Raw genomic sequence first — 24,063 nt, forward strand, 5'->3', positions numbered from 1 at the left:
AACCTGTTGCAGTCAGTCAATTCCTACTCGTAGCAACCCTATAGGACAGAGTAGAACTGCCCCGTAGGGTTTCCGAGGAGCGGCTGGTAGATTCAAACTGCCAACCTTTTGGTTAGCAGCTGAATTCTTAACCACCGTGCCACCGGGGCCCCATTGAAAAAAAAAAAACCCCATTGCTGTCTAGTTGATTCTGACTCAGAGCAACCCTATAAGACAAAGTAGAACTGCCCTGTAGGAGTGGCTGGTGGATTCAAACTGCTGACCTTTAGGTAAGCAGCCTGAGCTCTTAACCAGTTTGCCACCAGGGCTCCCCATAAGGAGCCCTTAAAAGCAGTGCCTGGAATTACAGCTTTAAGTCAGAGACCAAATGCTCTAGAAATACTATTCTGTGGCTGTAAATCTGACCACTTTTTGACCATTTTTGATTTATAAAAAATAACAATTTTGTATGGTTCAACTTAATAATTTCCACCATGTCTTGGAAAGATCATTCTATCTTCCAGAATACAGTCCTTGATGGAATAATTTTCCTGGAGAATCAATCGTACTTTTAATGTCTTTTAGGGGATCCAGAGCGTAATAATGTAAGAGCCCCTCCCTCAGTATAACACTGACCCTTTTTGGTGGAACATAATTTATATGAAATATATAGCTTTGACCAAAATACTTCATCAGTGAGAATCTTGGTAGGTGAGAGATCTAAATCCTAAAATATTTGAGAAATTGTTTTGATTCAGGTTTTTCCCCAAACCCATCTGCCCCTACTCCAGTTTTAAAACTAGTACATGTCGCCATTTTGTTTTCATTCCTCAGACCAATTTTTTAAAACCATTTTGCCCATGGGGTTTAATGCTGAACACATCCTGAACAAGGTAGCGTTCTTGTTGACAACTTCTTTTCCTACTTTATGCCCCTCTGTGAAAGAGCACCATTGTTGTAGTGGACTGTGGGGGTTATACCTCTATTTTGTCTTTCAGCCTATTCCAGAACCAAAAGGAGGCCGACTTATCCAGGTTGAAGGTTACTGGATATCGGTGGGAGACAAGGAACCTACAATAGATGAGACATATATTCTCACATCTTCCGTCAAGCTGAACCTGAGAGATATAGTCCGAGTGGTGTCTGCAGGGTGTGTGGCCCTTGTCTTTGCTGCTCTTAAGTTTCTACCAGTGTACCGATTGATGACATTCCAATCTAATTTCCTTAACTTCCAAAGTGCTTTATTACCACTCATTTGCTAACTTAAGAATTCCTTTCTAAAGTCAATATTATGACTTTTCTACTGGAATGCAGCACTCATTCTAGTTGCACCTTCAGCGGAGGCAGTACTGATGCAGAGTGTTTTGCCCATCCATTTTCAAAGTTGCTTTTCAGTGTTGTGTTGATAAACACTTGTCACCCATTATTTGATAAACGTGTAACAATCACTGCCACTCACAAGAGATGCTGGAATTGCTCTCCTCAGTATTTTCCTGAGGAATTATTTTTAGATTGAAACTTCTTAGGGCTTGAGAGACATTCCATTAGTAGTATGTAGGTATATATAGAAATGTTTTTTATGATAATATTAAATGATTCAGTCATTCTTTTTTTTTTTAATCACTACTTAAATTAATTCTGGTTTCTTTCTTTTTTTTTCATTGCTTTATTGGCTGATCTTTTAAAGAACCTACCCAGTGCTGATTCAGGGAGAGACATCAGTTGGTAAGACAAGCCTGATTCGGTGGCTGGCTGCAGCTACTGGGAACCAGTGTGTACGTATTAACAATCATGAACACACGGATATTCAAGAGTATATTGGTTGCTACACATCCGACGCCTCAGGGAAGCTGGTGTTTAAAGAAGGTAGGTTAGTTGTCTGTTCCATGGGTTTAGGTGTTCGTTCTTATAGACCTCTTTCCCCAAGTAATATTCTTCAGCCTTTCTAGTTGAACCACATGGACCTGTGCCATAAGAGCTGGTTTTTCTTTGCCCCTGAACTACATGACACTTAAGGGGTGATGGTTAAGGGCCCGGCTTCCTTCGGGTCCCACTAATCTTGTCAGCTGTTCATGATGCTCAGGCCCAAGTTTTTATTTATTTTTATTGTTGTAGTTTAAGTGAAAGTTTACAATTCAGATTAGTCTCTCACATAAAAACTTATACATACATTGTTATGTGACCCTAATTGTTCTCCCTATACTGTGACAGCACACTCCTTCTTTCCATCCCTGATTTACCGTGTCCATTCAACCAGCTCCTAACCCACTCTCCCTTCTCATCTCACCTCCGGACAGAAGCTGCCCACTTAGTCTCATGTATCTACTTAAACTAAGAAGCACACTCTTTACAAGTACCATTTTATGTCCCACAGTCCAGTCCAATCTTTGTCTGAAGAGTTGACCTCGGTAATTGTTTTAGTTCTGGGTTGACAGAGAGTCCGGGGGCCATACTTTTTGGGGTTCCTCCAGTGTCAGTCAGACCATAAAGTCTGGTCTTTTTACTAGAATTTGAGTTCTGCACCGTATTTTTCTCCTGCTCCATCAGGGACTCTCTGTTGTGTTCCCTGTCAGGGTGATCATTGGTGGTAGCCGAGCACCATCCAGTTCTTCTGTCTCAGGCTGATGAAGTCTCTGGTCTATGTGGCCCTATCTGTTGGGCCCAAGTTTTGAAGAGTGCAGTTGAACTGCTGTGCCATATCCGAGAGACTCTAAAAGGAAGGGGTGAACGTTGGGCAGGGAAAAACTGGGGATGGGTATGAGAAGTAGTGGTTTAATGAAATTAGATTGCAGGGGGAAGTAATAAACAGATTGGAAGTGTGGCATTTGTTGCCTTGGCTCCTCTTCAGTGGGAAATGAAAGGACTATTTTCATTGAAAATTGTACTTTCTTGACATGCAAGGTCACAATTTATTGTGGGGCAGGGCTAGCTGCAGAGAGTAATTTGCTTTGAAATTTAATGATAATCAAGAATTTGTTGATGTGTATAAAACATTTTTAAAAGTTTTGGGCTGATTTATGCACTAATTCTCAGTGTTTATTTTTTCCAAGGTGTTCTTATTGATGCTATGAGAAAGGGCTACTGGATTATTTTAGATGAATTAAATTTGGCCCCTACAGATGTGTTAGAGGCACTGAACCGACTCTTGGATGATAACCGTGAATTGCTCATAACAGAAACACAAGAAGTTGTTAAAGCACACCCTCGATTCATGCTTTTTGCCACCCAAAATCCCCCAGGACTTTATGGAGGTAGAAAGGTGTGTAGCATTTCCCTCCTTCTTCCATTTGTGACTGCATTGAGTAGTAAATCTTTCTTGGTAAGAGTGAGACGTTTTACATCTGTTGGAGGGTTTTTCATTTTGTGGTGAGTGGCAGGGTCTCCATTTGGAAATTAGACAGAGCCTTTTTACCGTATTCTTTCTGTGCATTTCCTAGGTGCTTTCTAGAGCCTTCAGGAACCGGTTTGTGGAATTGCACTTTGATGAATTGCCTAGTTCTGAGTTGGAAACAATCTTGCACAAACGGTGTAGTTTGCCGCCCTCCTATTGCAGCAAGTTGGTTAAAGTAATGCTAGACCTTCAGGTATTTCATCTTCTCATCACTTAACTTAGTTGCAAAGGAATGTGTTGATAAGATTTGGTGATCCAATTTGAAAGCTTATTTTGGTAGAAACAAAAGTCCATCCTTTTTTTTTGTTTTTTTAATTCCCCAGAGTAAGGATCGTGTTTTTAAAATACATTCCATTAATATTCGCTTTTTGTCTTGTTTTGTATATATTTTAACATCGTCTTAAGTTTTCTGATATTTATATATCTGACAGCTCTGATATTCCTATATGGTGGATACAGTCCTTGAGTTGACAGAATTGAAGAGATTCTATGTGGCTCTTTTCTTTGTCAACTGCAAAACTACAGTTTTTGTTTCTTTTTTTATGGGCCTAAAAGTTTCTTCATCAGAAAGTATGGAAGGTCAAATCACTTTTTAGAAAGTTGATAATAATTTATATATTTTACCATTATGGTCCTATAGTATGGTACAAATTTTCCTGCATCTTTGCCACCGTTTGTATTGCTATTTATAATCTTTTTCTATATGACTTATGAGATATGGAGTTCCATTGTTCATTTGTACTCTTTATTTACATGTGAATTTGAACCTTTTTTTTTTTCAGATGATTGCATCACATTTACATTTCTTGTTTTTAAATTAATCTTCGGTAGAATGAAATCATTTTAACGAGACCTTAAGTTTGTTAGAGATTTTATGCAAGTTGTTCTATGTGCTTACCATTTAGTACAACTAATGGGTGTTTTCATTTGTTTTGATGCTCTGATAGTCCTATCGTAGAGGTTCTTCAGTGTTCGCTGGAAAGCAGGGCTTCATCACTCTTCGTGATCTGTTCCGATGGGCTGAAAGGTACAGATTGGCTGAGCAAACTGAGAAGGAATATGACTGGCTACAACATTTAGCCAATGATGGTATGTTTTCAGTCAAATGCTCCCAAACTATAAAGTTATGTCAGATGTCCAGCTTTTTTGTGAAAACAAATCTTGCCCCAAATTGTGGTTGATATGCGCATTTTAGTAAGTATTCCAGAAATTGCCTTTCTCCCTCAAGTCCCAACTGCTGTAGTAAGTGGTCCTATTTCTGCAGGCCTCTGTGCTAGTGTAGATTGGTAGCTAAGGTTTCCTCACTCTCACTTCAGGTGGCCACATGTAGGAGTCAGGATATGGGTTCAACCCCTTCGGGAGTTCGGGCTGATTGTTGGTGGTAGTTGTGCACCATTTCTTTGCAGCTGGGCAGTATGGTGACCACAGATACTTGTATTTCTGCCTTAGATGCACATGACAAACTGATATGTCAGATAATATCAGAATTCTGAGAGAAGGCAGTTACAGTGTCTGAGACTCACGTTTGGTAATTCTGGTTTAATCCACAAGAAGAATTTATATGTTCCTCTCAGTGATAGAAAGCATTTCAGAGTCTTCTGATACGAAAAGTGCTGATCAGTTATTCATAGAGTAGTTAATAAATACAGAGGATAGATAAAACTAGCCCATGAGAGTTTTATTTACTTTACTGGTAAAGAATAGATAGAGGGAAGAGCATAGTTTTTAAAAGCTTTTTTATTGAGGTATAGTACCCTATAAAGTGGGTGAAGTGCACTAACATTTTGTGTGCAGCCTGATGGATTTTATATACGTTTATGTAACCGTGTAAATCACCACCTAGACCAAGATTTTGAATATGCCCCAACACCTCAGAAGGTTCCTTCATGTCCTTTGCAAGTCAGTTGCCTTCCCTAGAGATAACCACCACTCTGACTTTTGTTGCCATGATTCATTTTTGTCTGTGCCTGAGCTTCACCTAAATGGAATCTTGCAGTATGTACTCTTTTGGGTCTGGCTTCTTTCACTCGACCTAATGTGAGATTTAACCATGCTGTTATGTTTACCAGTACTTCATTATTTTTTTATTGTTGTATGGTAACCCCTTGTATGGAAGTACAATTTTTGTATCCCGTCTCTTGTTGATGGACATTTGGATTGTTTTCACTCTTTACCTATTAGAAATAGGGGTGGTTTGAACATTCTTGCACATGTCTTTTGGTGCACACATTTGCTTATTTGTGTTTGAGTATACCGAAGTAATACTGCTGGGTCATAGGGCAGGCATATGGTTAATTTTAACAGTTTCTCATAGTTTTCCAGAGTAGTTAGTTGTTCAGATTTCCACTTCAACCAGCAGTGTATGAGAGTTGCTATTGCTCCGTATTCTTATCAACCCTTGCTATTGCCACTAGACACTTTTGATTTTTCTTTTCTTTTTTAAGGTTTTATGCTTCTGGCAGGCCGAGTTAGGAAGCAGGAGGAGGTCAAGGTGATTCAAGAAGTCCTTGAAAAACATTTTAAGAAAAAATTGTGTCCTCAATCCCTTTTCTCCAAAGAAAATGTCCTAAAATTGCTAGGTGAGTAGGACATAAAGCTCAGCAGAGAATGACTTCAGTTGTGCTAATATTAGAATCCTAATGTTTATTTTGCGTTGGTTAGGTAAATTGTCTACTCAAATGTCCAGACTGGAGTCCAAGTTCAGCCACATTGTGTGGACCGCGAACATGAGGAGACTGGCCATGCTGGTGGGAAGGGCGTTGGAATTTGGTGAACCAGTACTGCTAGTTGGAGACACTGGGTAAAGTTCTGTGACAACTCATTACGAGGTTCAATTCCATACCATAGGTTTACTTGAGTTATGTCTCTGAGGGATTCATTAGGAAATCATTCTTTGTCATTTCTTTCCCTCCTTCCTTTTTTTTTTTTTTTTTTTTTAAAGAAACAGATTCGTTATTGCTTACTCTCCTCCACCTTCAGACTCAATTTCTCTTTTCTGGAAAAGAATGATTTCCCACATCATTATCATTGTTCTTTTAGACAATGGGATTCATCCTTAGGTGTGTGGAGGAGAAGAGCAGATGAGCTAGTGTCTCTTGAAAGTCTATAAGGATTGGGTTCCTTTCCATTCCTTAGTGGTTATTTAGTAGAACTAGGAAGGATGGAATTAGTGCAATGTTTGCCATTCTTGCAAAAGAACGTGCTGAGTGCTGGTGTTTTGAGGAAGGGCACAAAGGGGCTGGAGTGCAGGGGCGCTACATTGGCCAGAACTGTCTGTTGCTGTAGTGAGGCTTGCACTATGGCTCCATTCTTTTGCTGACTGGGGCAGGCATTTATGAGTGTATATTTGGAGCACCTGCCCCTTGTTAAACTAGTGTGTCTTTGTAACAGGTGTGGGAAAACTACTATCTGTCAGGTGTTTGCAGCACTGGCAAATCAGAAATTATACTCAGTCAATTGCCACTTACATATGGAGACATCGGACTTCCTGGGAGGGCTGCGACCGGTGAGACAGAAGCCAAAGGACAAGGTTTGTTGTGTAGCAAATGGTGATGTGGTCTTTCATTTAAAGAACTACAATTGGCTGTGTAAATGATTCAACTGGAATTTTGTTCATGGTGGAGTTTCTGGATTTCAGGTTCCAGTCTGATTATGTATGACTATGTTATCTGCCAATTTTCACTACTCTCCAAGGGGCCTTCATGAGCATCCTGGCCCACAGGTTCTGTATCTTGTTCTCAGCTCCTTCCTTCTACAGAATGACCCTAGCAGACACTAGCTATCTGTGTATTGTCTTGTGGAGCACCTGCCCTTTAATTTTCCCCTCATTGTTTTCCAAATTGTAGGAAGAAATTGACACATCAAGACTCTTTGAGTGGCACGATGGGCCTCTGGTTTTGGCCATGAAGGAGGATGGCTTTTTCCTCTTAGATGAGATCTCGCTGGCTGATGACTCTGTCCTGGAGAGACTCAACAGGTACATGCGTGAGAGCATCACCCTGTGTTGGATGTTTTTACTGGTCTAGTATTTATAAATAACAACTCATGCATGATAGTGTCTCTTATAGGTGCGTTGTAAATATTTGGAAATCATGATGACTTACTACCTTTTTTGTTTTAGCTCTCCTTTAAGAGACCTAATTAGCTTTTTTTTTTTTTTTTTTAATGCTATCAATAATCAGAAAGATAGGGCTGTTGGATGGCAGGGCTAAGTTAAAATACTTATTTTAGGCAAATTATGTCTACTATCCTAATGTTTTGAAAGAGCTGGAAGCAAAATTCTAGATCTTATAGCTACAAGATATTTCAAAACCTCAAGAGACTAATAAGTCTTGATGTAGCAATACCTATTTTTCTCTTTGTTGAGGTATAATTTACATACCAAAATCTCTCCATTTTAAATGTATAATTAAATGAGTTTTAGCACATTTTCTGAGTTTTGCAACCACACAGTCCAGTTTTAGAACATTTTTGTCATCCCAGTGAGATTCCTCCTACACATTTACAGTTAATCCCTGATTCCACCTCCTGCCCTAGGCAACCACTGATCTACTTTATGTTTCTATAGATTTGCTTTTTCTGGACATGTCATATAAATGGTCTCTTGTGTTTGGCTTCTTTTACTTTACATACCATGTATCAAGATTTTATTCCTAATAGTAACCGTTGTATAGATACACCACATTTTGTTTATCCATTCACCAGTCAATGGGTATTTGGTTTATTTTCACTTTTCGGCTATTATGAATAATACTGGTATGAACATTTACATGCAAGATAACTATTTTTAAGACAAATGCCTTAAAAGAACATAAGTGGAAAAAGGTGTTCTTTTTCTTTTGAACGGAAATATTCTTTTACACATACATTTGGAATAGTGAGTCATCTTTAAATTTGTGGTAAACCGTTAACTAAAGTGAAACCTCAGCAGAGGGGATACCTTTTTTCCTTTTTGAAGAACATTAAGGCCTACAAAATAGAATACAGAAACCTTTTCTAGTCTTATTAATATCTTTAATTTTTCTTTTAGTGTCCTTGAAGTGGAAAAGTCTCTGGTATTAGCTGAAAAAGGCAGCCTGGAGGACAAGGATAATGAGGTAGAGCTGTTGACCGCTGGGAAAAAATTCCGTATCTTAGCAACCATGAACCCTGGGGGCGACTTTGGAAAAAAAGAGGTAAAACTGTTTCCTGGAGCCTAATTTTTTTCTAGTTTTTGACCTCACTGAACTGACACCCATAAATACAGTATATAAAAATGGATTTGGAATTTTATATTGGGTAAATACTGGATAAAAGATAAAAATCCAGAGATACTTTAAAATCACTATGGGGTCACTATGAATTGTAATCTACTTGACAGCAACTTGTTTTGTTTTGTTGGGATAAAAGATAATTCTGACAGATAAACATTTCCTTACTTGATTTCTTACTTTCTGTATGTCTCTGAAATTTCATTCAGTGTTTCAGTCACTTTGCCTAGCCCTTTACATATATTACCTATGAGTTCTGTGAGAAAAGTATTATTCCAGTCTTACGGATGAGGAAAGTTAGAACTGAAATTTAAACTCAACCTCTGCTTTTAGAGTCCACTCTCTTAAACATTAATCTGGCTTTATGAGTGATTTTAAAGTGACCAAAAAAAATAAATAAAATGAAAACTCACAGCCAGAAACAACTTCTGGTTTTGTAGTTAGACCTTATCTGTTCTCTTAAGAATTATGTGTGTCACTGCCAGACTGTTGGTAAAGGGCAGAGGGCAGTTCATTCTGCTTAGAGGTTTGTTTCGATCCGGTTAGGAGCCAACAGCCCTGTGGGTTTCAGGCTTTTGAAGTCTTTTGGTGGAGATGTCAGCATTGTGTGCAGGATACTGGTCTGTTATGTTACTAAAAGGATAGTATGTTTAATAAGTCTGGGATAATGAGAAGAAATGGGTTAATCTTGAATGAAGGCAGTTTAAGATTCTTAGTAATTTGCTGAGTGTCTGAAATGTGAACGCGGTATTTGGGGCCTAGTTTTCCTTAGCAGAGAGTCCCTGAGTGATGCAAATGGTTAAAGTGCTTGGCTGCTAACTGAAAGGTTGGAGGTTCAAGTCCACCTAGAGGCATTTCAGAAGAAAGGCCTAGCAAGCTAAAAATCAGCCCTAGAAAACCCTGTGGAGCACAGTTCTCAGACACACGTGGGGTCGCCATGAGTTGGAATCAACTGGATGGCCACTGGTTTATTTTCCTCAGTAGCACAACAGGAATGATTAACACTGTGCTCCAAGAAATGCTCTCCCAAGAAGGAATAAAATATACCATAGTTTCAAACGCAGAATATAAAAACTGGCTCGTTGGCAGGTAGAAATACCACAAAAAGATCTGAATTCAAGATTGTATATGTCAACTTGCCTGTCAGATTAGCGTAAGTTTTCCTTAAGACAAAGATCGCCAGCTTTTACCTAAAGGAAAGCTACTTTATCCTGAGCGCCAGAGTTACTGTTTGTCTAGGATGGAGATGAGGAAGACTTAGGCATTCACTAGGTCTTATTGGGCTGCACCTGAGTATAAGCACTGACTGGTCGTGGGCCTTCTGTGGTAGACCAGATAGACGATGGAGTTCACAGTCAGGTAAACAGGAAAGCAGTGACTACTGATAATTTCATACTTGTGTCATTGTCAAAATTTGAAGGATCCTCAGGGGTTAACTGACCTGGTGGAGGGGAAAGAAGAAGCCAGTCAGAGGGCAAAAGCCCTAAGGCTGGAGAGGATGAATAATTCTTTGTTGTAAAAGATGTAAAGTATATTCCTCCTAAAAATTTCACTCCCTTTGAGTCACTCAGAAGAAGTATTCTCCTATTTCACATACAGCCCTTCCCTATGGGAAGAGAGCTATTTATTTTCTCCAAAGAATTGGTTATATGGCTACAAAGAAAGAGCCATTGTTTAAGGGAAAGAATTCAGATATGGGAGGCATCCACTGGGGCTGGAATCCTGCTTGCACCACTTACTCTATAGGTCCTTGAAGCTCTGTACCCTCTCTATAAAGGAGTGATAATACTGACTTGGAGGATGTGGTGGGGATTAATGGATGACATATGTGGGGAGCTAGGACAGAGTAGGTGTCTAACAAATGGAATCTAATAACAGAGTTTATAAAAGAAGCATCCAGCTCTTCTCAGACTGACAGCTAACATGCTTTCAAAGGGCTTGTTTTCTAGCTCTCCTCATAGTTTTTAAAGTCACACAGGAATTTGTGTTCCTTACAGCTGTCTCCTGCCTTAAGAAACCGGTTTACTGAGATATGGTGCCCTCAAAGCACGAGCCGTGAAGATTTGATTCAGATTATCAGTCGCAATCTCTGTCCGGGATTGTCTCTGGGCAGAGTAGATCATAAAGGTGAGTCTTTTCAGGTGTTGGTAATTGGGCATGAGGGCTGTGGCACAGGATGTTAGCAGTGTGTAGATACAATGTGTTGTAGGGAGAAGTGAGAGCCCTGGTGGTGCAGTGGTTAAGCGCTCAGGCTGCTAACCAAAAGATTGGCAGTTCATATCTACCAGCTGCTCCTTGGAAATCCTATGGGGCAGTTCTGCTCTGCCTTACAGGGTCACTATAAGTTGGAATCGACTCGATGGCAAGGAGTTTGGTTCTGGTTTTGAGGGAGAAGTGAGGTAGAGAATAGACCAAAACAGATTGAAGGAAAACATGGTAATAGGCTGATACCTTCTATTAAAGTGTCCCTTGTACACATTGCCTCCTTCACCGGGGTTATTAAGTTCTAGCTTCCTTATTGTTTCACCTTTGGTCATCTTTATATGAGGTACATTTATTGGATAAAGATGGGGAATATTTTGTTGAAATTTTAGTCATTACCACCTTGAGAAAATGTTTATAGAATTTTAAATTGCATTTCTTTAGTTGTCGTCAGCTAATTTGTTTGAGTTTTCTTTTTATTATGGTACGTTTCAAACATAAGGAAAATAGAATAGTATAAAAAAAACTTCCCATATACTCATAACCTATATTTCACAATTCTTAAAATTCTAGTAAGAGTAAAAAAAAAAATTATTATATGATTCTTTTTTTTTTTTATTGAGCCCAGATTGCTTTGATATATATCCTAGACATTGGATGGGCTAAATTTAGAACCCAGATCTAGTTCCAAGCCTTAATACTTAGTTTTTTTGATAGGTGCCTGTTTCTTAAAGACAACTTAAAGGATATCTATTTCTTTGGATTAGGATTCATGGATATGTTCAATTTTTTAAAAACGCTCTGAACCGCAGCTTCAGGATTAGGTAGGATAGCTCTGGGAAGCAGCTGCAGAGAAACCAAGATCACCCGTGGTCTTTTAGGAAAGACCTCTGGTCTTCTGCGCAAAGATGAAAGACTTTCTTTAAGAAGGACCTGCACAAAACTGCCGCATTCTCATACACAGTTTTGCCTGAACCTCTGGATCTGACCCAGGAGTGCTCCATGCCTTGTTAAACATACTGCTTTTTCTCCGGTCCCCACCAATATGATAGTCACTCAATGGCACAAATGTTGACAAGGTCTGTAGTTTTCAAACTCATCTGGAGGAGTTGTTGGCCCCCCACACTCAGAGTTTCTGATTAAGTAGGTCTGGAGTAGGACATGAGAATTTGCCTTTTTAACAAGTCTCAGGTGATGACGGTGATGCTGGTCCACTGTCTGGCCTAGGTTGTGTGCTGTTGACAAGGATACATTTGTGAGAATTCAAGTGAAAGAAAGGAGGAGGAGAAGACGTTGAAAACTGGCCAGCAGGCATGATTTATCTTCGCTCTGTATTGGGGCCAGACCCCCTGCTTACTCCTTTGTTAAGTTATGTGGATTGTGATAAGCATGGCACCAAACACAGCTGCTGTTACCCTGTCACATTTCCTCCACTACCAGCGTGCATCATGTTAATTGATATGAACAGCTTCTCCGTAGGGCACTAAGCATTGGTGTCCCTGGGACTTGGCTCTGGGCTCCATTGCTTGTCTTTAGGGAGTTTGTTCGCAACTCCAGGCTTTCCAGGTTACACAGTAGCAGACTTCCCCTCCCCAGGGAGGCATTAGAGACCCTGAGGGAGCATGAGAGAGTAAGGCAGAATTGGCATAATAAATTTCAACAGCATTGTCATCTGGAAATGGATCAGGAAGATAGAGCGTAAAAACATTTTTTTTTTTAATTGTGAAATATAAAGCAGGAAACTAGGCAGTTTGTTATTGTTCAGATTTTCTTTAAAGATATCTAAGATTTAATGAATTTAGTATCTAATCAATTTAATATTTCAGTAATAATTATTCTAAATTGAATTCTGATTCTAATCAGAGTACTTAGATATGTTATATGCCTTATCTTAATTATACATACCACTATGGGTTCTACTTAATTGTCTAGTATTTTGGGTTCACAAATTTCTGTAGTAGTATTTTAATCATCCATATATTCATAATTTTTACTGAACATAAAAGATGCCATGAAATTGATGTATCTTACAAAACCATTCTCTTATAAAGGGCATGTGGGCTCTTTTTTCCAGTCTTGCACTCTTATGAGCAGTACTGCTGAAAGCATTCTATTTTAATATTACTTTGAATTATTTTTTTCAGTTATAGTTCTTGAAGTGGAAGTTGGGAACTTCATAGCTTGCATTAGTTAAGGCCAGATTACTCTCCAGAAAGACTGGTTTCATTGACAGTGCTACCAGCAACTTATTAGTAAATGTGTCTGCTTCCCATAGTCTCTCCAACGTGGAATTTTTATTTTTTAATATAATGAAATTCATTATTTTATATTTGTTAGTTTAATAGATATTCTGTAATTTTCTTTCATTACTTGTGACGTGGAGCATTCTTTGTAGTTTATGTTTTAAAAACTGTTTATCATTTTGCATAGTAGTATTGTTGAATAATTTCTAAGGGTCGAAACAATGCTGGAGATTTATTAGTTGATCATACAGTTAACGAATTGGACAATGCACAGTATGAGACTGGCCATTACACCTGAGATGAGGCACTTTGGGGTTTTTATAGTCCAAGGAACAAAGAAAGTCAGGGAAGTCCAAGCAGTTTTGATGAGTCTTTCGGATATTCATCAAAATGTCTCTTGAAATTCTTTCTTACTCAGAATTGTGTTTGGCTAAGAAGACAAATGACAAATGACGCAGGTCTGAGGGGTCAGTGCCTACTGACTAGGTTTCCAAGTAGCTAGACTCTAGCTTTTCTGGAATGTAAGGCTATTAGTTACACATAAACTTAAAGAGACAAGCTAATTATTTTCTCTAAAGGTTAGGGTACTTACCATCTTAAACATTTGTTCCGTGAGACCAGGTTTTGGCCATGTTCTCTGGACTTGGCAGAAATGTTGTCCTCAATTTCCACATTTTGTTTGAGTCTACACGTAGATTTCTAGGCTCCACAGTATTCATAACTGTATTTTTACACAAATAATGCATGCCGCCTACATTTGTTTGCCAACCGCTCCCTCCCCCTGCGAGGTATTTTTGTCAGTGCTCTCTGCTAATTTTTCTTTTATAGCAGCACGTAAAAAAATCGACATAGTGGTGCTTGTGAAAATACCTCGCAGGGAGAGGGAGCAGTCAGCAATAAAACATAGAAGGTACACATTATTTGCGTTAAAAATACAGTATATATTTTTGGATAATATTCGCTATTAAATTTATTATATAGATTTTTTCCATATTTTGTTACCCTTTAATATTTGTTTTTAAAAATACATATATGAACCAATCTACTTTAATTATCTTCTGTTTTTTCAATGATCATGATTTAATTTCCTTATATTACAGGGATAAATTTTTCCATTTTCATTAAGTCTTATATAAATTTTGTATTTTTTTCACTCTGAAGTGTGGATCCAAATACTTGTATTTGCATTTAATTTCTTTCCTCATTGTTATTGGAATTTTTCTCTTGATTTGTCATTATAAGTTCTTTTTAAAGGTTTTATTTATTTTTTTCTGTAATAGTATTCAGTTGATTATTTTTCTTCTAACCAATTCAAGGTACAGTTTTGAAGGCTGTTGCTATATAGTCTGCTTTATAAGACAGCAGTGCTAATTTCTCATCATTACCTTTTCTTTCTTTTTTAGTTTCTCATTCAGAAATGTATACACAAATTTTTTTGTGACATTGGTTGCAGTCCCGGCAATGTGTCAGCACTCTCCCCCTTTCCACTTGAGTTCCCTGTGTCCATTCATCCAGTTTTCCTGTTCCTTCCTGCCTTCTTGTCTTTGACCATTTGGTCTTATATACTTGATTAAACTAAGATCACATGTGTTATTGTTTGTTTTATAAGCCTATGTAATCTTTGGCTGAAAGGTGGACGTCAGGAGTGGCTTCAGTTCTGGGTAAGCAGGGTGTTATTTCTTTTTTAAAATGTTCTTTGGTATTCGTACCTTCTTAATAAATGTTTACTATAGACTTCAAAGTTTTATAAAGTGCCTTACAGAATTCAATTGGCATTGCTTTTTTTTTTTTTTTTTTAATTGTGGTGAAAATATATGTAACAAAGGCCAATTCAACAATTTCTAAAAGTATAATTCAGTGACATTGATTACATTCAAATCGTGCAACCATTCTCGCTATCCTTTTCTAAATTATTCCATCACTATTAACATTAGCTTAGTGCTCCCTAAGCAAAAACTCTCCCTTTGGCATTGCTTTTAGTCTGCATCTATGTCTATATCTCTATCTGTCTATCTATCTGTCTGTGTGTATGTCTGTATATACATACTACTTAGCAAGTACTTTGTTTTCAGAGAAACATTTTACCATTTGTAATTTTATAATTAGAATAGTCACTTTAATTAGTCACTCAACTTGAAATAAAGTTTGTGAACCTCCTTATTTGTTGAATTTTTACTGATATGTAAATTAAAAACAACAACAACAACAAAAAATCCAGAACTAAATGCTACTGAAAAAGTGGCATTCCCCATTCTAGTGAATCAGTTTAAAATATATTAAAATTTGTATATTTTCTAAAATTATTGTGCCATAACTTCAAAATTCTGTCTGAACATGAACAAATGAATGCTTTTTTTTTAAGCAGTTTTTAGGGCAGCCTCTTAGACTATAATTTTTCAGCTTTTTTGGAGGGTTGGGGGTAGGGTGCTACTCATGAACCCCTTGGGAATGCAGTAAAAGTTATGGACCCTCTCCCCCTCCTTTAGAAAAAAAATGCATGAATGTGCATTTATAAAATTTTGCATATGATTTCAAGAAGCATCAACATATTCTAGGCCATCTGTGGGCCCCAGATTACAAACCCTTGTTCTTGGAACTCCCACAGACAGCAAATGTTTTTGCTTCCTTAGGGACTGACATAGCTGAGGTGATGCTGGATTTCATTGACTGGCTGACCCGCCAGGAGTTTGGCCGAAGGTGTGTGGTCAGTATCAGAGATATCCTGTCCTGGGTTAACTTCATGAATACAATGGGGGAGGAAGCTGCTTTGAAAAGGCCAGAGGCCATCTCCACTGTGACATCTTTTGTCCACGCGGCATGCCTGGTATACATAGATGGAATAGGTTCAGGTATGTTGTCTGTTAGCTGATGCGATGAGAGGTGGGATGGAGGGTGGGCGGGAAGGAAGAGCAAGCCCAGGCCCCTGATCCAGATGTTTTACAGAAATACTTACTCTAACATTTCCATACTCAAAATGGCTGTCCTTTTGATTTTACTCCTTTTTGAGAGGTGGCTACTATAAAAGATACTATGCTGAAACTTCATGTAGCTTATAGACCAGGTACTTAATAAATGTGAAGCAGTGATTATGAGTAAAAGGAAGACTATTAAAAATGGTCTTGCTTCTGAAGAACTGGCTAATTCATAGCATGAGTGGTCGTATTTATAGTTAATGGGCCTGAATTCTTTAATTTGTTTTAAGTTTATTATAATTTTATAAAACTTACTATTTACGTTCTGTATTTTCAGCCATGAAGATTAGAAATATAAACCAAATGGTCGATAATGCTGGATTAGTTACTCTATTTCCTGGCTAATTTATTGTTGAGTGGCTGGAATACTTCCTTGAATAAGCTGCTGCTGAGCTGATTACCTGTAAACTTTGGGGGGTCAGACTTCTTTCTTAGGACTGCTTATGCTAGCCATCATATGTAGGCTGTAATTGTGCTCGGGCCTTGTTTTCCCCAGCAACCTACCCTAAAGCTTCTGCTGAATGGTTGCGAAGCTTGGTGTTGAATGATGGACTGATCCTTTGTCTTTTAGGGATAACTTCTTCTGGGTTTGGTACGGCCCTCTTGGCTCGCAAAGAATGTCTGAAATTCCTAAGCAAGAAACTTTGCAAGATAGTCCGACTTACAGAATGTCAGAAAAGTGAATTGAAGATTTATGATAGGCTCAAGGCCAAAGAATTCACTGGGATAGATAACCTTTGGGGAATTCATCCGTTTTTTATACCAAGGGGTAAGCATGATTTTAAATCAATGATGATTCTCTTCTAACAGATAAAAATGTTTGACTGCTGTTTTGACTTTTAGCTTTAGTCTGTCAGTTTCGATGATTATTTTTTAACTAGTTATCTGAGTTTGAATCTTATCTATAATCATAATTGTATAAATGGTTCAAAATACATAATGGGCATGTAAAAATAAGGGAAAATGTAGTCTTCAATCTCTGAATTGATTGTCTTGTAAAAATACATTTATTTGTTAATTGTTTGGTGCTCAAAACGGGAGCTTTCCATAGCATTATTGAGTCCACTTGTCAGTAGACTCATAATTGGCCTAAAAAGACCTGTTCACCCAAAATGTATCTTAACTACAGAACCTCATCCTCTTTTTCAAAAAAACAGATTTTATGACTGCGTGGCATCTGCAATGTAGCCTTGCAGTAATAGGCACTCAGAAAATGTCTCTTGGTTGGATGAATGGATGAATGAATGGTTAAATGGGAAAGGGAGTAGTTGAGGAGACATTGGGCTTAAATTCTAATCCCCGCTCTCATTCTAACTAGGTGCACCTCTACCAAATATTTAAATGAAGCATTTGGATTAGATATCTTCTAAAGCACTCTCTAATTTTTCAGATAGTTGCTTCCGTAGCAGGATCATCTGTTCCCTGTCTTTTCCTTCATCCCAACATTCATAGTTGGTGCCTAAAATATGAGAGGTGCAGTGGCAGTTACTAGATGTTTGAGGGTGATAAAAACAGCCAGGGTTCCTGACCTAATGGCACATTGCCCCTTTCCCTCACCTCAGAGCTCTGTCTGTCTTCTACAGTGCCCTCCTTATCCCCGAGGGGGACTTTGTAATCTAACCATTAGATCCCTACTCTAAGGCACCATGACAGTATTCAGTGCCCTGTGTTAGTGGCCTGAGACTGGGGTGGTCCTTTTCTTCTGCTTCCAAGGCTGAGGTAATAAATGTTATTGTAGGTCCACACCCTCTCTGTCTTTGTCATCTAGCGCTGTTATAACAGAAATACTACAAGCGGGTGGCTTTTAACAAAGAGAAATTTATTTCTTCACAGTCAAGTAGGTTAAAAGTCCAAATTCAGGGCATCAGCTCTAGGGAAAGGCTTTCTCTCTCTGTTGGCCTTCTCATCAGTGTTCCCCTGGACTGGGAGCTTCTCCACGCAGGGATCCCAGGTCCAAAGGACGCGCTCTGCTCCCGACAGTGCTTTCTTGGTGGTATGAGGTCCCCCTGTCTCTCTGCTCACTTCTGTGTTTTATATCTGAAGAGAGTGTCTCAGGATACAATCCAGTCTTGTTGAGTCTTGCCTTAATAACACCACTGCCACCCATCCTCCCTCATTAACATCATAGAAGCAGGATTTACACCATATAGGAGAATCACACAATACCAGGAATCATGGCCCAGCCAAACTGCTATACACATTTTTTGGGGGACATAATTCAATCCATGACACCTTCCAAACTGATGTACCAAAAGCTTCTTGCAAGAGAGATAGTGGCACAAATGTTAGGCCCTGTGAGATTGTTATTAGTGCTGTACTTGAGCTACTGTATGGGTTAAGGACATATTTTGGATCGTCTTGGTGGCCTAAAAGCCTTGGGTAAAATTGTTTATCTGGAACCATGTGACCTACACACCTAGCTTATATATGAATTTTAGGAAAATACCTATTTCTAAAGGTAAGTTACACAGGTACTTGTAGTAATTGGAGGTATAGGTTGTGAAAGGAGTGATATGTTTGCAGTTAGACCTATGTACATGTGTATAGGTATCTCACAGTGGTTAGAGATCAGCGATCCAAGTGGTGGGCACAGTTGAAGAAAGTATGCTGCTGGCTATTCCCGTAAAACATTTTGTAGATCCCAGAGTGGGGAAGTGTTGAAATAGGGGCTAAGCATTTTCACTGCAGATGGTACTTCACTGGATGATAGCCTTCTTGGTGGATTCTCAGCATCTTGCGTTGACATGTGCATACAATTTGGTGGTGTCCAGCTTATATATGGTTTTTCTCTTCATTTAAGGACCCGTCCTTCACAGGAATAATATTGCGGACTATGCACTCAGTGCTGGCACTACAGCTATGAATGCACAGAGAATCTTACGAGCTACAAAACTGAACAAACCCATTCTCCTGGAGGGCTCCCCTGGTGTGGGCAAGACCAGTTTGGTGGGAGCACTAGCAAAGGCTTCAGGCAACACTCTTGTTCGAATTAACTTGTCAGAGCAGACGGTAAGCTTAGTCATCCTCTAGCTGATGGGGATAGGTATAGACAGTAATATTTGTCTCTGTTGCAGAGTTTCTTAATCAGAAATAATTATGAAATTGTTAGTACCCCAAATATGTCATCTGGTGATAAAGATCACAGCAACCTTTCAAACTAATTCTGCTTTGGGTTCGTTAATAGCTGATACCTGTAATGTTATTCTCTGAACTCTTTATTCTCTTTTGAGAGAGAATTACCCACCTCACTATATACTGTAATATAATCCCGCTTCAATTGTTTCCTTTCTAAAAAAAATAGTAGAAATAAAATGACTTAAACAATCTCAAAATATGGGACAGAGATGACAAAGTAAGTGAGAATCTCTGGGAGTGGGACCTGAACACTCTTGCTGTTTGTTTTGTTTGAAAAGCCCACTGATTAATTCCCAAGTCCAGCCAGGGTTGGGAACTACTAATCTAGGATGCCAGCTCCAGTTGACTGATTCTTGGAGCATTATGATGAGAAAGTACCTGGATCATGTCTTGGCTCTTGGGAAGGAGTGCTAGAATTGATTGTTCTGTCTTTTTGAGTGTAAGAAGGAAGAGTAGCAGCACAAGCCTCAAGTATTTATCATTTTAGATTTAGGACTTTGGGATCTAGTTAATCCTTTTATGTAATGTTGGCTTTTCCCTGTTTCCTTCCCCCTCTCAAAGGACATCACAGACCTATTTGGAGCAGATCTACCTGTTGAAGGTGGCAAAGGAGGCGAGTTTGCCTGGCGCGATGGCCCCTTGCTGGCAGCTCTGAAGGCGGGCCATTGGGTTGTGTTGGATGAGGTGAGGGGACCGTCCATCGTGCCCATGATGAAATCACATGTGGGAGGAGCAGTCCTACTTTTCATAGCTCTGGGGCAGTTCTCAGTAGGAAATCATGCTGATGGTTAGTAAAGGCAAATTCTTAAAAAGAATCCTCCTTGTTTCTTTTAAGAAAAAGAAAAGTCACTTGGCAGAAAGCATATACAGAAGCCTGTATACATACAACCCACACACTCTCCTGCTTTTTTAAGTTTGCCTATGGAAAAAAACTGCCTCTTGGCTAGTTTGTTCTCTAGTCTCTGGCAGACTTGCTGTATTTGTATTTTACTTCAGAGGTGCTTTGCAAATAGTGTCAACCACCTCATGTTTTATCGGGCAGAAACAGAGACTAGGGAAAGTTACATAAGAAGAAACATGCAAAAATGGTGAGAAAATGGTCAATGTTAGATGTGCATATTGAATAAATTATTTATCAGAAGAGCAGAGCCCATCACGACATACCTGCTGAATCTATGTGACTGACAGCCAGCTAGAAACATGAAAAAGGGATTCACAAAATAAAAACTTTAAGGTTGTGGCTAAAGGAGTCAGGTCAGTTTAGGATGTGCACTGTTAACTCAGGAAAAGGGTAGGAAGTTGTGTGGTGCTGAAATGATTACAGTGATGAAAGTGCTTTAGATGAAAACTTTTGACACAAGCCCCAGCGGTTTCCTAGATTCAGACGCCCTTGGAAGGCTCCACAACATCAGAGGGAGTGCTGTGGATTCGGTCCCTTAATGCTGAGCTGGCTGCTGCTATTCTTGGGCAGGTCATCAAGGAGAAGGGGCTTTTCCAGGTTTTTTGGGAAAAGATGTCTGATAGAACATTCATCATCCAGAAGAAGAGAATGCCTAATTTTAAAGCTTAAGGCTATTGATCGTACTCATATTTGGTATAAGTACATCCAGGGACTGCGGGTTTAAACCCTTCTTAGGCATTCTGGATTTGCAGACACACTTAAGACCAGCTTTTAGAACTTCACCTGTTTGAGAAAATACAAAGGAGTTTGTGCTTTGTAGTGCTGGTGTAAATATGTCACTTGAAATTCTAATATAGACTTGTTTTTTGTCTCTATTTGCATTTTTCAAATCTACTTTTTCATTGTTACCTAAATACCACCTGAGTGGTGAACCCAGTGTCTGAAGACTTCCATTTAGCTCTTTTCCTTTCTGACACAAGAACCCGTTGTAATTTTTCTTGTTGCTCACAAAATAGTTGGTGTAAGGTAGCTATGTAGTTGCGTTTTATGTTGGTTATATTACAACTTTGATACCCATTTGGAAATTTTGCTTAGTATTTAAGCTGGGAAAGTATGTAAAGAGTAATCAAACGTCATCTATTCCCTACATTCATTGTTAAATTTGGAAAAAATCCATATTGCAAAAATGAGGGACCTGTGCATTAGCAAGTTGTTTTTTTATGTTATCAACTGTTTACAAAGTGGGTAAACATAGGTACATATAATAGATAAAATTTAACTCTAGAGAAGAGTTTAACTGCCTCTTTTGTCATTCAATCTGAATATTTACTCAGTTTACTTAAGAATTATTGAGCAGAGAGGGTCAGGAGCTGGTTGAATGGACACAGGAAATCTGGGGTGGAAAGGAGGAGCAAGCTGTCACAGTATAGGAGGAGCAAATGTGTGTTTAAATTTTGTATGAGAGACTAATTGGAATTGTAAACTTTCACTTAAAGCACATTAAAAAAAAAGAATGATTGATATATTATTTAATACATCCAAAATCTCTTTAACATATTATATGAAATAAGAAGTAGTATAATGAATGCATATTAGCTCATCACTCAACTTAAATAGAATGTTAACCAAGATTGCTTAAGCTGCTTTCCTGAAGGTAACACTGTCTTACTTTTGTGCATATTATTCCTTTACTTTTTGTTATAGTTGTGTAGTGTATGTAATAAAACAAATGTATGCATTTTCTTCTCCAAACAGCTTAACCTGGCTTCTCAGTCTGTATTGGAAGGACTCAATGCTTGTTTTGACCATCGAGGAGAAATCTATGTTCCTGAGTTAGGAATGAGCTTTTTAGTACAGCATGAGAAGACGAAGATTTTTGGGTGTCAAAATCCTTTCAGACAAGGAGGCGGGAGGAAGGGCTTGCCCAGGTCTTTCCTTAACAGATTCACTCAGGTAAGATTTGCTGCTGCCACAGAGACCAAAGGTACAGTTTTAGGGCTGATAGGACTGCTGGCCCCTAGCTGTTAGGATGCTCACTATGAGAATGAGAGTTTAATGTTTAATCAAACATTACCTCAGTTTAATGTTCTGCTTCTCAATTTCATGTCTTTGTATGATGATTATTCATGTAACTGATTCCATCATCACTTCTCTCCTGGCTTGAGTCGCTGGTTTGAACTGGTGTGTTGTCAGCTGGAGGAGAGAAAGGCCATCACTCTCTTTAGGGTTCTATTACTGCACTCACTGGGGACGGCCCATCTTTGACCTTTAATACATCTGTGTGATCTATCGAAACATTATACATGTTTTATAATGAAAATAAAATAATGCATTTTAATTGAAGAAAAGTGAGAACAGAAAACTACCACGAAGAATTAAAAAAATTTATATTCACAATACCAAAGTCAATCATTATTAACATTGTGGTGTTTTTTTCTTTTTGCCTTTATTTCAGGGGTGTGTGTGTGTATGTGCATGTTCTATGTTTTATACTGTTTCTCAGTTTTTTTTAAAAAAAATCATTCCCTTAATAATTGAAGGGAGGTTGATAACTCGTTTTGTGAATCATACAGATTAAAAAATTTTTTAATTATTTGTTTTAATAGCTATTTTCAAAATTTTGCGAATCTAGAGGTTTGAGAATGCGTCTATGTTAGCTTTCCTTAAAGTCTCTGTCCCTTGATAATTAAGCATATGCTGAGTATCTTTTAAGAATATTTTATCATGAAAAATTTCAAGCATATTGAAAAATCGAACATATTTTAGAGTGAACACTCATATCCCTACTATTCAGATTTTTGAGAGCATTTTACATAATACATAGGAAATGTTTAAAACAAATTCAGTTTTAAAATAAATTGCATGTAGCTTTTCATTTCTTTAATTCACTACAGTTGAGCTAAAAAAAAAAAGGAACAACTTCTGATGCTGTATATTTTAAAGATTATATATGATTCTGTATCCAAAAAATGCTGTAAAAGAAATTTCTGAAACTGAAAATTACATATTTTAGTGAGATATTGCTACTTTGGTGTTAGGTAAAAATTTCACGTGAAATGTGGTAGTTATTTTTGGTGTTTGGTAAAGAGAAACAATGACAGTTCTTCATGTTATTTTTTAATTTTATAGGTCTTTGTGGATCCCCTTACAGTAATTGACATGGAGTTCATTGCCAGTACTTTATTTCCAGCCATTGACAAAAATATTGTTAAGAAAATGGTTGCTTTCAATAACCAAGTGAGTTTGTACTTGTATTAATTGTTCTTCATTTTTCCTAGCTATATTTGTATCAGCATCTTCTTAACATAGGTGTCTCCCAAATTACTGGTCTCTCTAACTGAGATAAATCAACTAGAACTACATGTTTCTAGTGTAAGGCAAGCTTCTCATTTGACGGTTACAGTAATCAGTTCTGTATCATGTGTACCAATTTTAATGCTTACAAGGAATTCCTGGCATTTAGAAATCTCAGTTGAGAGGAGGCATCTGAATCGAGCCTGTTAATTTCTGTTTCAGATTACATTTGCATTTGTAGTATATTGATAGTCGTGGCAGCAAGACAAGTTTTCCAGTAAAGGTACTTTCTTTCTAGATTGATCACGAAGTGACTGTTGAGAAGAAATGGGGGCAGAAAGGAGGACCCTGGGAATTCAACCTCCGGGACCTTTTCCGCTGGTGTCAGTTGATGCTGGTTGACCAGTCCCCTGGGTGTTATGATCCTGCTCAGCATGTGTTTTTGGTCTATGGTGAAAGAATGAGAACCAGGAAAGACAAAGAAAAGGTGAGTTTCACACTTGCTGTTTGTGTTTCTGTCCATCAGAAAGTTGATTTCTTACTAAGGGAGAGAAAGAACATACTGACACTAATAATACCAGGCCCATTGAAGCTGCTTGGAAATTTAAGAGTAAAAGAGAACAGACTAAACATTCACCTGTCTTAGGGTCTCGCAGTTTAGAATAGTTTGCTTTGGAGGATGCAATTTGCTTATCTA

General features: G+C 38.3%; 1 protein-coding gene across 1 annotated transcript in view; it reads left to right on the forward strand.

The window, feature by feature from the left end:
- The window catches only part of MDN1 (midasin AAA ATPase 1), a 178,376-nt gene that overhangs the window by 75,333 nt on the left and 78,980 nt on the right, over window positions 1–24,063 (forward strand). The window contains exons 23-40 of the mRNA XM_023742487.1: window positions 978–1,129; window positions 1,667–1,845; window positions 3,030–3,238; window positions 3,417–3,563; window positions 4,318–4,459; window positions 5,815–5,949; window positions 6,032–6,170; window positions 6,761–6,899; window positions 7,216–7,346; window positions 8,400–8,544; window positions 10,617–10,746; window positions 15,695–15,913; window positions 16,608–16,805; window positions 18,837–19,045; window positions 19,733–19,855; window positions 21,828–22,025; window positions 23,202–23,309; window positions 23,665–23,853. Coding sequence (XP_023598255.1) covers window positions 978–1,129; window positions 1,667–1,845; window positions 3,030–3,238; window positions 3,417–3,563; window positions 4,318–4,459; window positions 5,815–5,949; window positions 6,032–6,170; window positions 6,761–6,899; window positions 7,216–7,346; window positions 8,400–8,544; window positions 10,617–10,746; window positions 15,695–15,913; window positions 16,608–16,805; window positions 18,837–19,045; window positions 19,733–19,855; window positions 21,828–22,025; window positions 23,202–23,309; window positions 23,665–23,853 — 2,892 coding nt within the window. The remainder of the gene's footprint in view (window positions 1–977; window positions 1,130–1,666; window positions 1,846–3,029; window positions 3,239–3,416; window positions 3,564–4,317; window positions 4,460–5,814; window positions 5,950–6,031; window positions 6,171–6,760; window positions 6,900–7,215; window positions 7,347–8,399; window positions 8,545–10,616; window positions 10,747–15,694; window positions 15,914–16,607; window positions 16,806–18,836; window positions 19,046–19,732; window positions 19,856–21,827; window positions 22,026–23,201; window positions 23,310–23,664; window positions 23,854–24,063) is intronic.

The sequence above is a fragment of the Trichechus manatus genome, unplaced genomic scaffold (assembly GCF_000243295.1).
Source record: "Trichechus manatus latirostris isolate Lorelei unplaced genomic scaffold, TriManLat1.0 scaffold00211, whole genome shotgun sequence".
In the NCBI taxonomy this organism is placed as follows: domain Eukaryota; kingdom Metazoa; phylum Chordata; class Mammalia; order Sirenia; family Trichechidae; genus Trichechus; species Trichechus manatus.